This window comes from Rattus norvegicus, chromosome 10 (assembly GCF_021556685.1).
Source record: "Rattus norvegicus strain SHRSP/BbbUtx chromosome 10, alternate assembly SHRSP_T2T, whole genome shotgun sequence".
Lineage (NCBI taxonomy): Eukaryota > Metazoa > Chordata > Mammalia > Rodentia > Muridae > Rattus > Rattus norvegicus.
Window position 1 is genome coordinate 76,297,063 of NC_141543.1, and position 14,428 is coordinate 76,311,490.

General features: G+C 42.7%; 1 protein-coding gene across 24 annotated transcripts in view; it reads left to right on the forward strand.

Moving 5' to 3' along the window:
- The window catches only part of Bcas3 (BCAS3, microtubule associated cell migration factor), a 459,006-nt gene that overhangs the window by 171,452 nt on the left and 273,126 nt on the right, over positions 1-14,428 (forward strand). For all 24 annotated transcript variants that reach the window (XM_087573462.1, XM_087573456.1, XM_087573463.1 and 21 more), the window contains one exon: positions 5,678-5,828. In XM_087573462.1, the coding sequence (XP_087429588.1) occupies positions 5,678-5,828 (151 nt within the window). The remainder of the gene's footprint in view (positions 1-5,677; positions 5,829-14,428) is intronic.

A 14,428-nucleotide genomic window follows, 5' to 3' on the forward strand; every position in this document is an offset into this window, starting at 1 on the left:
GGGATGAGAACATGTGGTTCCTAGCCCACCTCACCCGTGTCTGTGGGACCTCGTGTCTGCATGAAGGATGAGCCATGTCTCGAGCACAGGCCTTCCATCTTTATATGCAGGTGGCAGGAGTCGGGAAAGATCATGTGAGGTGGCTTTCCTTCCAGAGATAGAAATTTGTTTCCAATAAGCATAGTAAGTCAGTGCTAGAATCCTGAAGCCAGCTATTCTACGTCAGCAGTCTGTGGCAGTAAGATCAATGACAGTAAACACAACTGAAAACAGGTCAAACCGAAGAACCAGAGCTTTCAGCATGATAAGAATTGTCTGTGGCTTTTTTATTTTTATTTTTATTTTTATTTTTTGCAATTCAGATTTTTAAATGATATTCTTCTGTTCTTTCACAGAATTGCTGCTTTAATTTGTCAAGAAATGATCTTATTGGAATTTGATCTCTCCCCCCAATCCCCAATGAAATGCCCATCTATCATGGAGACTGGTTTCCCTCTAAGGGATCAAAGCTCTGGTGGATTTGGATAAAGACCCAAAAGCCTGAAGGCTTATGCAAGTTTATCTGTATAGACTAAGCCTGGAATCTGGGAGGGAGCCTTAGAGCAGCTCATTTTCTCATGGGATTTTTGGGACTTCCTCTGTCTGGTTGTGCCAGAAATCCTGTGAGAATATCCATTCTCTCTCACAGCGTTTTTCACTTGCAGGTCTCGTGTCAGCCGCAATGGGAGTGTTTTATAGATCTTATGGCTTCATGAAGTCTCTCCCTGAAGCTGCAACTAGGCAGTGTCTGTTCTCCTCCTGTGATGAGAGTGAGAGGCTACAGAAAGGAGCCTTGCTGATGTGAGCACTTGTGCAGGGGCCATCTTCTTCAATTTCTGTTTTCCCATTTTCCTAAACTATTTCCTGGAGTTGGCACAAAGAAAGGGAGGGTAGATGGAATCCAAGTCCATAGACACTACACTCTCGATAACACCTTTGTGCTTGTACTCACTGTGAGACTTGTGGCACAGAAAGAGAGCTAGCCTTGGCTTACTGCAGAGAAGTGTCCACATGTGTTCATAAAGTTATGGAGTCCAGATCAGCATGAGCCTGAGCAGGGCACACATCTATGGCCTTGCTTTCTTGCCCCTTTATCCACTCCCCTTTTAATTGAGACAAGGTTCAGTGCATAGCCTAGGTTGGTTTTGAACCCCTGTCTGGGCCTTTCCTGAAGTATTTTGAGATCTTCCCCATTGTTGGGTGTGGGGTCAGCTCCTCTCCCCTCCCTCTGCTGGGAAGTAGATTTAATTCAGTTGGCGAATGCTCCTGAGCTGTGAATCCCTGTCTCTGCTACAGAAACTTGTCTGTGCTGTCCTTGTTTACTAAGCTGATTCCATCATTCATGCTTCTTTCTTTTTATCCTTCAGTTTCTATTTGACAAGGAAACTCCTGTATGTGCAAAATTTATGTGCTTCATCTCCCTTTTTACGTTGTCCTTTAAAACAATAACAGTTACTCCTTCTCTTTGTCTCTGAGCGGTTTCTCAGATGTCAGTTGTAACATGTTTTTCCCATCATCTGTTCATTTTCTTCTCCCTCCCTCCCCCTAGTCCTCCACTTTGGACTTTCTGATCAGGACTGAACGTAGGCTGTGATCCCAGTCAGCCTCCGACTGTGTAGTTAGAGAAGCAGCGATGTTGAGAGACACGTTGTCTTCCTTGTTAGTGTCTACTCTGCAGATGGAGTCATTTAATCTCATGTCTCTAGCGGTTACTAGGGGCGCTCCCTATCTGGGGTTTCTTTTCCCTAACTATTGGCTTCCCCACCTTCGCAGTGGGGCTTTCCTATGGAAACCTACCAATCACTAGCTCGCCTCGTTGTCTGTACACTTGGCAACATATATAGTCTTCTTTCTTAATTGAAATTTTATTCATTTGTTCCTGCACATAGGGTGGTGGGTGGTGTGGGACGCCATCACCTCCTTTGAGTGTCTCTCGTTGGCCTAGAACCTAGCAATAAGGTCAGAATGACTGACGGCTGTGCTCCAACAATCTTCCTATCTCTGCTTCCCTTGTGCTGAGATTATCAGCCCCTTCCATTACCCGCACCATTTTTTTTTTCATAGTTCTGGGGAATTGAACTGAAGTCTCTACTTTCTGCACAGAGCTACCTCCAAAGTCCATGAAAATATAAAAGTCATGCATGTTTACAGGTGCCAAGCAGAGCCTTACTTTTATTTAGTATTTTATGTGCATTTTTATGAGTGTTTTTCCTGCATATTTGTTTGTTTCCGTGTGTGTGCCTGGTGCCCATGGAGGCCAGAGAAGGGTGTTAGATCATTTGAATCTAGAGTCGTAGGTGGTTGTGAGTTGCTCTGTGGCCATGTGGATATCCAGAGGAGCTTTCTTGGCTTCACATCTCTGCTTTGCATTGTTTTCTACCAGCTTGGCTTAGTTTAGGAAGCTGTTGGGCATTCATTGTTTTCCAAGGATCCTTAGTGTTGGAATACTCGTTCCTAGCTCAGAGAAGGAGGTCATTGGAATTTAATGGGCATTCCATCAGATTTGTTTTGGGAAGCAGGGCATTTTAATGATAATGAATCTTTTAAACCACAAGAATAGGTAGGTATCTTTACTAATTTTTTCTGTTTCTTTCCAAATTACCTAGCATATTGCATCTGAGGCAAATGCTCTACCGCCGAAGAGATCTTTCTTCTCTCTAGCTAAATTTATTTTTTTATGTTTTTCTTTCATTCCCCTTTCTTCTCTTATCCTTCCTTTCCTCCCTCCCTCCCTGCCCCCATTCCCTCTCCCTTTCTATCTTTGTTTCTATGTTTTCTGATAGTGTTATGTAGCCTAGGTTAACTTTGAACTTAATCCATAGCTAAGAACATCTCGAAACTTCCTGGTCTTCCTACTTCCTTTTCCAGTGCTGTGGTCACAGTTATGTGTACCAGGTCTGGCTTCTGTGGTGATGGAAGCAAGCCTAGGGCTTCGGTAATGTGAGGCAGTTCTCTGCCAGTTCTACTCCATTCCCAGCCTTTAGATATTTTTAACAGCTATTATAAATATTATAAATAGGATTTCTTGTTAATATACTGATTGGTAATTATGTAAAAGAGAATTACTGAGCTTTCGTAGAATGTCTTTAAGCTATGCTATTAAGGAGATCTGCTTATAACTTGCCAAATCTGGTACTGCACAAGACAGACACAACCACTCCTCCTGCCCCATTAATATAAACACAAATGTGAAGTCTACACAACTTTACACACCCCTGCCTACTGTGTTCCAGATGGAGTCTGCATCTTAAACACAGTACAGGAGAAGGACACTAGGGACAAATAGTGCTTGAGAAAGCAGGAGCAGGCTGAGGACCTCTAGCCCCTTCTGTGCTGTTCTGTCTTCTGGGAAGACAGTGAAGCTGCTGCATGGTGGCCAACTAAAGCATCGCGTTGGGAACATCCAGGGGGTCACATTGTCTCTCTCCCATGCTGTTTCCTATTCTAGAGTTCTGTGCCAGGCCAGGTCTCTACCACTAAGGTGTATTCCAAAGCTTAAAAATGTCTTATCAGTAGTGTTCATTGAGCTCACTATCTGTACTGTTTGCTTGTTAGTGTGTACTGTTCCTCCTAGGCCTGGCAACTAGGACACATTTGTAACTGCAGTGCTAGGGTTGCTGGCTGACAGAGGAGGACCTTGAGCTAGAAGACAGCCTAGGATGCATAGTGTTGGAAGAAAGGGAGGGAGGAAGGGAAGGAGGAACAGATGGAGAGGGATCCTAAAAGGGAAATACATTTATCTCCCCACAGCACCGTGTTACACTCACCAGTAGTGTTTAGACACTGCTTTTGCTCCCACGATGGCATCCCTGCACACTTCTTTCTTATGTTGTCTTTCAGGCCCTGAGCTACCCTTCTCTCCCACTCTGTATCTACCCAGGCTATCTCCCCATATCTGTGACCCCATTTCCAAGTAATTGTTGCCATATGTACTTCTCTTCATTGTGTGTGCCGTAAGATTTGTGGTAAGAGGGAGACGAGTCCCACGATGCGTTGTTATCTTAGGCTGGGATGCTCATCAGATCCCTGCTTAGTAGCCGATAAATGTAGATACATACACAGATCCTGAAGTTTATTAGCTTGTGAGTTAGTAATGTTGTATCCTCGTCAATATAATCACAGTCATCTGATAATGAATTGTCAACTATTGTCTCTATTGACCTTGAGAATATGTCATTAGAGTGACTCAACTGTTAAAAAGGCTTCTCCTTTATTGTATTACAAATATACATTCATCTTTTCTCTAAGGCTCTCTCTTGTGTATGTGTAACATCGCCTGACTGTTTGTATTGTAACTGCTGCCTTTTGTATCACAGCTAAGGTGTGAACCATTTCTGCTTCTTTTGTGAAATTGGAATTTGCTAGTACGGGGAGTCAGGGATTGTTGTGCCTGAGTTTCTTATCAGCCCTAGAATAGCTTAACTAATTAATTCTAATTAACTAATTAAGGGAGTGATACAAGCAGATGGACCTGTGTCCCTGATTTGCAGCATTTTGTTGCCCATGTCTGCCTATGAAGTCACTATCTTCCTGGTAGGATTTAGAAGATGCCATTCTTGTCATTCAAAGCTACATAGTTTGAGGATTGATATAGTCATAGAACTCTTAGACTAACTGCACAAACAAGGTCATGTTTAACTATAGTAGAGAGAAACTCTAGAATTGTGGGTGCCTCCCACAGGCTATGTCTGCACACCACTCCACTGACTGTCTTCAGGTGGTGCTCATTGCACTGTGTATATTCAAGTTTCAGGGCATGGAACTTTCTGGAATTCTCTTCCTGACACCATTTTTCATTGAATCTGTAGATGTGGTACAGATTAGGGAAAACTATTCATACTTCTCGATACCCCTCAAAAGCCAAACCAGCTTCTTTTACAGTTCTCATAGTAAGGTGGAATAGTGGAATTTTGTCAGAACAGTGGCCTGTGTAAAGATGAACAAAAAACCATACCGCCTTTAGAAAACAAGAATCCTGAGGGCTATGAGACCTGGAAAATTGCTGGTATATAAGTGTAAAAATCTGCCTTTGGATCTGTAGCACTCATGTAAAAACCCATGTCCAGTAGCATAGGTAGGTTTTCCCAGTGTTGGGGCTGAAACATGCCTGAGCGCTCACCATCCAGCCTACCTACCTGAGTCAGCGTGTTGGCTTCAGTCCAAGACCCCGCTTAGAGAGTGAAGTAGCGCACCCCTAAGGAAGGTGCGGGACATAGACCTTTATGTGTACACATGCAGGCCTGCACCTGTGTGCATATGTACACAACCGAGTGAAAACCAAAAATCCATCTGCAATCTCTAAGACTAATTGTTATGGTTACTTCCGTGACCGGTAATGTTGGCTTCTTCCAGCCCTGTGAAGTTTTGTAGTACTTGTATCATTTTCCTTGACATTTTATTTGCTTGTTTGTTTTTTTCATTCACTTGCATTTGTGTAGATACTCGGTGACAACTTGTAGGAAGTTGATTTCTTTTACCATGTGGGCTCTGGAGACCATTCAGGTTGGCAGGGCTCTGGAGCAAGTGCCCTTCCCTACTTAGCCGTCCCGCCAGCCTTGATTTCTTTCTTAAACAAAAACCTTTTCAGAGGGAGGGACGTTTCCATCAGTGATGCTCTGGTTTCTGTTTCTGTTTGCAGGGAAGCTGAGTAGCCAAGACTCTTACAATAACTTTACCAACAACAACCCTGGCAACCCCCGGCTTTCTCCCCTCCCCAGCTTGATGGTAGTGACACCTCTTGCACAAATCAAGCAGCCAATGACATTGGGGACCATCACGAAACGAACAGGGTAAGGCCTACAGCTTGATGCTGTTTCCACAGCCACTGTAAAGGGTGGGATGGATGGAAACTGAATGTGCTTTTTTTCATTGTGTGTTTTTGATTATGTTCTTCATTTCCAGCCCATGTGAGACTCAGTGGTAGCCAAGTTAGTTGAGTTCAGAATGCACACAGACATGCTCACACACAAGCATGCTCACACAGAGCTGAGTACACGGATCTATAGCAAGAATCAAAGCAACGACAAGTTGTGAAAACCAGTATTGGCTAATGAAAACCAGACTCCCCCGTGCAGCCACACTTTCTGTTTTGTGGCATGGCATTGTCTGATTGGCCCTTGCCAACATACTGCCCACAACACAATGCATATTGACAGATTCAAACATTAAGAAGTTTCCTAGATGACAACTGAAGTTTATGAGATTCACCTACTCACTTTGTGTGGAGAATGTGCTATTACACATAGCTGAAAACCAGTACAAGATTGTTCCCTGACACTCTTAAAGACTCTTCTAGCATTCTTGAATTCTTTTCAGTGTTCGTTTTAGCTGGTCTCTACCTGTTGGAGTACGTGGATTTGGGCCTGTAAATGAATTACATACAGTGCTCATTTATATCTGATATTATTAGATATTCACATGTGGTGATACTGACTCCAGTTTGGGCTATTGAATTTGTATCTCTGTAGTCATTTCTATAGCCAAATTATGTGTTTTCCTCAATGTACAATCCCAGTATTTAATTGTCTTAGATGTGGAACAAATTGTTTATTAAAATTATGTATTAAAATAGTGTGTAGAAAGCCCTGTCTTGGCTCCAAATAGTCCTTAGGTTCTCCCCCATTAAAAAAACAGACTAAATTATCTGACCACTGTGTTGATACAGTGCTAACATAAAAGTGCTTATAGAAGTCTCTTTTCTCAGAAAACCGATTTCGGTTCCCAGGTACCAGATTGCACTGTCACACAGGCCCTCAACCTAGTTGACGTTGGTGTTTATGAGTAAGGCAGGCCTGCTGACAGAAGAAGCAGGCTAAATTTATAATGTTTTAAGGGGAATAAAAGGGGAAAAAAGATCCTGAAAACCAACTTCCCAAATCATAGCTTATTGTAGCATTCTTAGACCTGTACATCATGTAATTTAACTCTTTGTGTTCAGTAGAAATGTAATTTTAAGTAGTGTGTTTACTTTCGTTTTGTTACTTTGAGAGACGTTGACCGTGATGGTCACAAATTCTGAAGGGTTCTCGTCCTTAACTTTCCACTAGTTGACTCCTCCTCCCCTAAGCTTTCAACCAATGTCTTCTCTGGGTGTAGTGTCAAGTAAAATGGTTCTTAGCCATGAACAACAACTTTAAAGTGTATTTTTGACATGCTGTAGTTTGTCAATGTTACTTTGTGTTATTCACTCCAGCACTATATAATTCTAGGTAGAATTATATCTTTCCTGGGTCTCAGTGAAAGCATATTTTAAAATGTTCCTTTGATTTGACTGTACATTTTGAGAAGACACCCAGGAGCTTCCTAGGGTCACACAAGCATATCTGATGTTCGTGTCTGGAGACTTACTTCCAGTTGTTGTTAGTAGTGCAGGACGTAATATATTTACTACAGAGACTTAGCTCTCTTCTCCCCTAAGTTTCTTAAACAGCGATGAGATTGGTGCAGATGCGTTAAACACAAGGACAGATGTTAGCATTTAATTGCGCATATTTATGCAGTGTTGGGATGTACATCTTCTTTTCTCTGTATTTGAAAGTTCCCTAATGAGACTCTTGTGCTCTCCCACCCTCTGCCAGCACACTGACAGGTATAGAAGATGTTAGAAGATTCTACATTTCCTTTCCTTTTTAAAACTGGTGTGGCTGGAGAGATAGCTCATGGTTAAAAGCACTGACTGCTTTTCTGGAGGGCACGGGGTCATTACTGAGCATTTGCATTTCCAGATCCTCAAAGCCATTTGTAACTCCAGTTGGGGTACCCAGTAACCTCTTCTGGCTCCTGTGGGCACTGTGCTCATGTGGTACACAAACATACATTCAGACATAACACCCATCCTTATGAAAAGAAATAAAAACATTAAAGGGCTAGGTGTATAGTGCACACCTTTAATCCCAGCACTGAGAGGCCAAAGCGGAGGATCCTTGTGAGTTCCTAGTCAGCCAGGGTTATGTAGAGAGAAGCTGCCTGAAAACAAACAAAAGAGAACAACAAAGTTATCAGAAATGTTTCTTAAAATTCTCAGGCTTGTAGCGCATAAGTGTTCCGTGTCTCCTCATGATTGTTTTGTTATTTCCCCGGCAGTGTCAGACTGCACAGGGGCTCCATGCAGGGATGCAAAGCATTCTGCCACTCAGTTCAGCCCAGCCCTGTGCTCCCTCACACATTCAGCTAATACTTAGGATGAATGCATTGGGAATTTGAGTAATTTTATGTGCTTTGAAACCAACATTAGTATATGCCTCCGTCACTGTTCTGTCGCTGTGAAGTGACAGTCATGACCAAGGCAACTCTCATAGAAGGTAACAGTTAGCTGGGGCTGGTTTACAGATTTAGAGAATTAGTTCCTGAGCACTCCAGGCAGGGAGGGTGGAACAGACAGACTGGCATGATGTTGCTGTAGAAGTAGCTAGAGTCTTACACCATAACCTTCAAGGAGAGAGACACAATGGGCTTGGCTTGTGCTTTTAAAACCTCCAGAGATACACCCACTCCAACAAGGGCACACTTCCTAATCCTTCTGAAACAGTTCCCCGGACTGGGGACTAAGCATGGGGGTGGGCAGTTTTCTCATTCAGACTACCACAAGTGTATGGTGCTTGAATTTTCCTACAGGCCCAGAACTTCATCAATTTTCTTTTAAACCGGTGAATTTTTAAAAGAATTTCAAATTCCTTTCAGAATGTGCTGTCTTCAGGTGTTATTGCCAAAGAATTTTACACTTGTCTCAAAATGAACCTTTGGTTCTAATAGTTTTGACATAGTTTCTATTTCAGCAATATTGGCAAAGTCTGATAAAAAAAATTCTTGTATTCCCAAATCTTTCAATGTTAAAAATGCTAAATTTATTATTGACACTTTTCATGCATGAAAACATGATGCTTTTCTGTTTCAAAATCAATTTCAGGTTAATGACCCACTTTGTCCTCCATCTTAAACTCGGAGGAAGCATTCTGCTGCCTGACCACACTGAAATCATCAAAACAATTGTATTCATTATAATTAATTAATTAATTTATGCCTCAATCACAGCTTCCCCTGTGTGGTGATTTGAATATGCTTGTTGCAGGGAATGACACTATTGAGGTGTGGCCTTGTAGAAGATGTGACCTTTTTGGAGGAAGTGTGTCCTTGTGGGTGGGCTTTGAAGCTCTGCCCAGGGCAGAAGAGACAGTCTCCTTTGGCCTTCAGATGAAGATGCAGAAGTCTCAGTCCTCCTGTGCCATGCTCTTGCCTTGATAATAATGGACTGAACCTCTGAATCTATTACCAAACCCCAGTTAAACATTGACCTTTATAAGAGTTGCCATGGTCGGGGCTGGGGATTTAGCTCAGCGGTAGAGCGCTTGCCTAGGAAGCGCAAGGCCCTGGGTTCGGTCCCCAGCTCCGAAAAAAAGAACCCAAAAAAAAAAAAAAAAAAAAAAAAGAGTTGCCATGGTCATGGTGTCTTTTCACAGCAATAGAAACTTAACTGAGACACTCCTCTTCTTCCCTTCATCCCTCTCTCCTCCCTTTTGCCTCAGAAAGGGGGAGGCTTCCTAGATATATCACCCTGCCCTGTCATATCAAGTTGCAGTAGGACCAGGTGCTACTTTTTCCATTGAGGCTAGACAAGGCTGCCCAGCTGTGGAGAAAGGATCCAAAGGCAGGCAACAGAGTAAGAGACAGCCCCTGTCCTGCTGTTAGACCTGTATGAAGACCAAACTATACAACTGTTAAGTATGTCCGGAGGGCATAGATCTGTCCTATGCATGCTCTCTGGTTGGGTGTTGAGTTTCTGCAGGCCCCTAAGGGCCCAGGTTAGATGATTCTCTAGGTTTCCCATGGAGTCCTTAAATGTTTCTGGCTCTTTCCAGCACCCTTCTCTTCCACAGGAATCCTCAAGCTCTCCCTAGTGTTTGCCTCTGTATCCGTTTCCCTCAGTTGCTGGGTGAAGCCTCTCTGATGACAGTTATGTTAGGTTCCTGTGTGCAAGTATAGCAGAATAGCATTAACAGTGTCAGGAGTAGGCTCCCTCTCATGGCATGGCTAGTCACTGGTTGACTGTTCCCTCACGTTCTGTGCCTGCGAATCTTGTAGGCAGGGTCACGGGTTTTGTGGTTGGCTGGTATCCCAACTCCTCTATCGGAAGTCTTGCTTTGGTTACAGGAGACAGTCATTTCAGGCTCCATATCCTCTGAGCTAGTGTCACCTCATTGGGGCACCAGCTATGTTCCTGGGTGTTTCCATTGTTCTAGGTCTCTAGCTTGTCCCCCTAGATTCGTCCCCCAAGAATTTTCTCTCAGTACCGTCTCCCTCCTTCTTGCCCCTACTCGATTGCTCCTGTTCTTCTCCTCATCTCCTCCCCTATCCAGTCCCCTTGCTCCACCCACTCCTGAGCTCTGATCTGTTTTTCCTTCTCAGTGAGATCCAGCTGTCTTCTCTCAGGCCCTCCTTGTTACTTAGCTCCTTTGGGTCAGTGGATTGTAGTAGCATGGTTATCTTGTACTTAGCACATACCATGTTTGTCTTTCTGGGTCTGGGTTACCTTACACAGGATGATCTTTTTTAGTTTCATCTATTTGCCTGAAAATTCCCTGATGTCATTGTTTTTAATAGTTGAGTGGTATCTCATCGTGTAAATGTACCCATTGTTTTTATCCTTCTTTGGTTGAAGGACATCTAGGTTGTTTCCAGTTCCTGGTTGGGTATGGGGTGTAGTGCACAACTGGTGGGGGTGCTTTCAGGGGAATTCTTATTTGTTATCTTTTTTTTTTTTTTAAGTTCTTTTTTTCGGAGCTGGGGACCGAACCCAGGGCCTTGCGCTTCCTAGGCAAGCGCTCTACCACTGAGCTAAATCCCCAACCCCTTCTTATTTGTTATCTTAATAATTACAAACCATTGCTGTCTGTAATGAGTTGTTTACTTCTGTAGCAGCGCTCTGCGTTAGCACAGGTTGCCCTTAATTTCCTGATACTGACAGCTGGCATAGTAACTGATAGACACCTCGATTGTAGTCTATATCTGACCCTGTCTGTCTGTCTGTCTGTCTGTCTGTCTATCTATCTATCTATCTATCTATCTATCTATCTATCTATCTATCTATATCTATCTATCTATCTATCTAATTTTAGTTCACAGCGCTGGTCTTGTTAATTATCTGATACTGGTCTTGAACTTGGAATATTGCCACCTCAGTACTGAGTTCTGATATTACAAATGTCTACTTTTTAAAAATACCATATGTATCTGTGTGTGGGTGCACATGAGTGTTGAGTGTGCGTGGGTGCCTTTGGAATCAGATCCCCTGAGCTGGAATTACAGTGTCTGACTTGGGTCCTAGGAACCTCCCCCCGCCCCCCAGCCTCCACTAGTGCTACTTCTTTATGCCACTGTCTGGAGTGTTGACTGTACTCAAAGCGCTGCTGTCATTTTTAAATTCTTTTACTGCATGCCAGCCGCCTATTTGTGGATAGTTTTCTGAGTGTGATTTTTAATTTTTGTTTTAAAATGAAAAGAATTCATTAAAATGCATATTTTGCCTTGTCAGGATCAATGTTTGCTTCATGAAGAATATATTTTCTGTCTGGGCTTGTGGTACAGACTCCTTATCTTAATCCCAGGTGGAGGATCTCCGGTTCAGAGCCAGCCAAGATGAGATACGAGGAAAGCCTGGGTGTCTTACCTAGCATGTGTGAGGCCTCAGTTCAGTCCTAGCTCCACCAATGAATGGAAAACTTGAGCGTACAGTTGCTCAGTTTGTCACAGGCTGTTTGGAAGTCACTGCCAGATAACAGTTCCATCCCTCAGATTTTATACAGCTAGCGTGCACAGACCGCATTTATTTATTCTATTGAAACATTTTCCAAACTGTGACTAACCCTCAACACTGCAGCTAGCTATTTACCCTTAATTATTTCTATTCCATTTTGTTTGATTTACTGGGGAATTTGTTTTTTCTCCTGAAGGTAACCAATGTAGTAAGCACACAGAGTTTTTCTTTCCCAGGTCTCTTTCTTCCTAAAGTGCTGAGTTACGCCTTTCCTGGTGCTTTTCCTGGTAACTCCCATGGGGATTTAGAAAGACCACACAGCTCCCCTATTGCAGACCTGTAAGGGCCGTGCCTTTCAGATGTACCTGGGACTGTTATCTAGTTGTTTCCTGGAGCTGTGTTGGCATTCTCTGTAAAGGCATGAGATAGCCAAGTGTTCGACTATTGTTGCAGAATTATGAAGATGCCTAGGACTCAAGAGTTCAGACATCCAAGTTTGACATACAAACCTCAGCTAACTCTTCAGGGTACAAAATAGGTCTTTACCACGCTTAACATCTGCCCTTTTATTTTTGCAAATCTATGTCCCTGAAAGCCTGTGCAGTGTTGGGGACCATCTGTCTCACTCCTCTGTACACATGAGGCCAGTATAACTACAAATGGCAGAAGACAGCTGTATTTACACCTTCCTGTCGAATACCTCGAAGCATCTCTTGGAGGACAGACAGCCTCAGATGGCAACAGCTGCTGCTTAGCTCTGATGCTGAGCTTGGATGAAGGCAAAGGAAGGCTAGGAGTTATTTGGCTTCAGAGAGCACGCGTGTAAACAGAGTCCATTTTCTGTTGCTCTAATGCAGGCGTACTGGAAAACCCCTTACCACCATCATGTTTTCACAGAGATAAATAAGGAAGACAACCTTTAACTCAGTGGAATAGCCTTTTCCTTGCATGTGTGAGGCTCTGTGTTCAGTGGTTCTATGCACCACAAAGAAGTAAGGAAGGATGACAGGGAGCATGGGAGGGAGGGGGGAAGAATTCTTCTCCATTAACTGGGAATCAGCATTAGGCATTGTCTTTTGGAGATTAGGTTTTTGTGGATCGAATGTATGACAGCATTTCTCGGCCATTTGCTTCAGTTGTATCAAATGAGAAAAAAACTAAATGCTGAGTAATAATTAATGCGTTTTCATTCTATCTTATTTTTTTTTAGGTCTAAGATGATATAGGGAAATTTTGTGGACATAAGAGGAGAACAGAAAATGCTAGAATGAAGTTGAACAGTTTCATGGGAACAAAGGCTATAAGGATGATAAGGAAGTTATTCCTTGCTCTTAGCTGGTTGTACCCTGTTGGAAGTAACCAGAAATAGGACTTTTTCCTAGCGTTCTAGTCTCTGCTCCCCCACCTTCATATGTATTCATTGCTTCGTGAGTACCTGCACCTCTGGCCATGTCCTTGTAAAATAGAATGGGCATTGTGTAGCTTGGCTTCTCGTGTTGCACTTGTGCTTACTATCTGTGTCCTAAGTAAGTTTTCTCATGTGACAAGAATTCCAGCGTGTGATGTAGGCTCTTGATCTCACTGCCTCACTGCCTCACGCAAGCCTGACTCACTGTTGAGCCCTCCGAGCCACACTCAGTAAACAGGTGTGTGCTTCTCACATACATTGAAGGGCTTAATAGCATTTATTTGAAAATCTGAATCTGATCTTTGTAAGACAGGTTATCATTAGTTCCTGTTGTTATAGTAAATGTCATTTTCATATAGTCAATGAAAGCGTCCATTCCTTGTTTTAATTCAGTTCAACTCAGCTCACCTTGACCGACCTACAGGCCAAGTTCAGATAAGTAAGAACAGAAGAGCTGTCAATAGTCCCTGTGCTCATGGAGACTTGCCACCCTCTGCCATTGTCTTCTGTAGCCTTTGGTTCGTTTAATTAGGCTCTGCATGTTTGGTTCCAGATATAAAATAATAGCGTGTGTGTTCATTTGCGTGTGTGTGCTTTGTCTACATGTGTAATGTATTTACCATAGTTTCAGTTTCTAGTTTTTGTGCCAAATAAGTAGAGTACTTAAACCATATGATAGTTTATTGCATTTTGCTATAAATCTAGGGATTTCTTATTTGAAAGAAATCTACTATATACCATATTGAAAGTCAGCAGGCATAGCAGTCGACAGAAGTTTGACATTATTTATGCTGTGTTAGTCTCTCTTCTGTTGCATATGGAAGAACTTCAACATTATCTATGTTTTTCTAATGAAAATCTTTTACATCTTGAGTTTGTAATTTAAATTGGCATGCCAAATATGTCTCAAATTAGTCAGCTGTCTGTTTCGGCTTCAGCTTGTCCTATAGATCTGCAGATTGAAAACCACCAATGCCATAGACCTGTCTGCGAGGGAGCAGTTAAAATTCGATTAATGAACAAATTAAAAGTTGGGGCTAATTTGCAGGGGAAGTATTTGGCCACCTCATTTGCTTACGAGACGATACACAGAGGCAGTAGAGGCTTTAACTCCATCTCACTGACGTATTGTGCGTGGTGTTTTAGAGCCTTTTCCTTCCTGTTCACCTTTCATCTCTATGTGATGATCATCTCATCATTGTGATCCCTGCTTCTTCAATTGATCCCAGAAC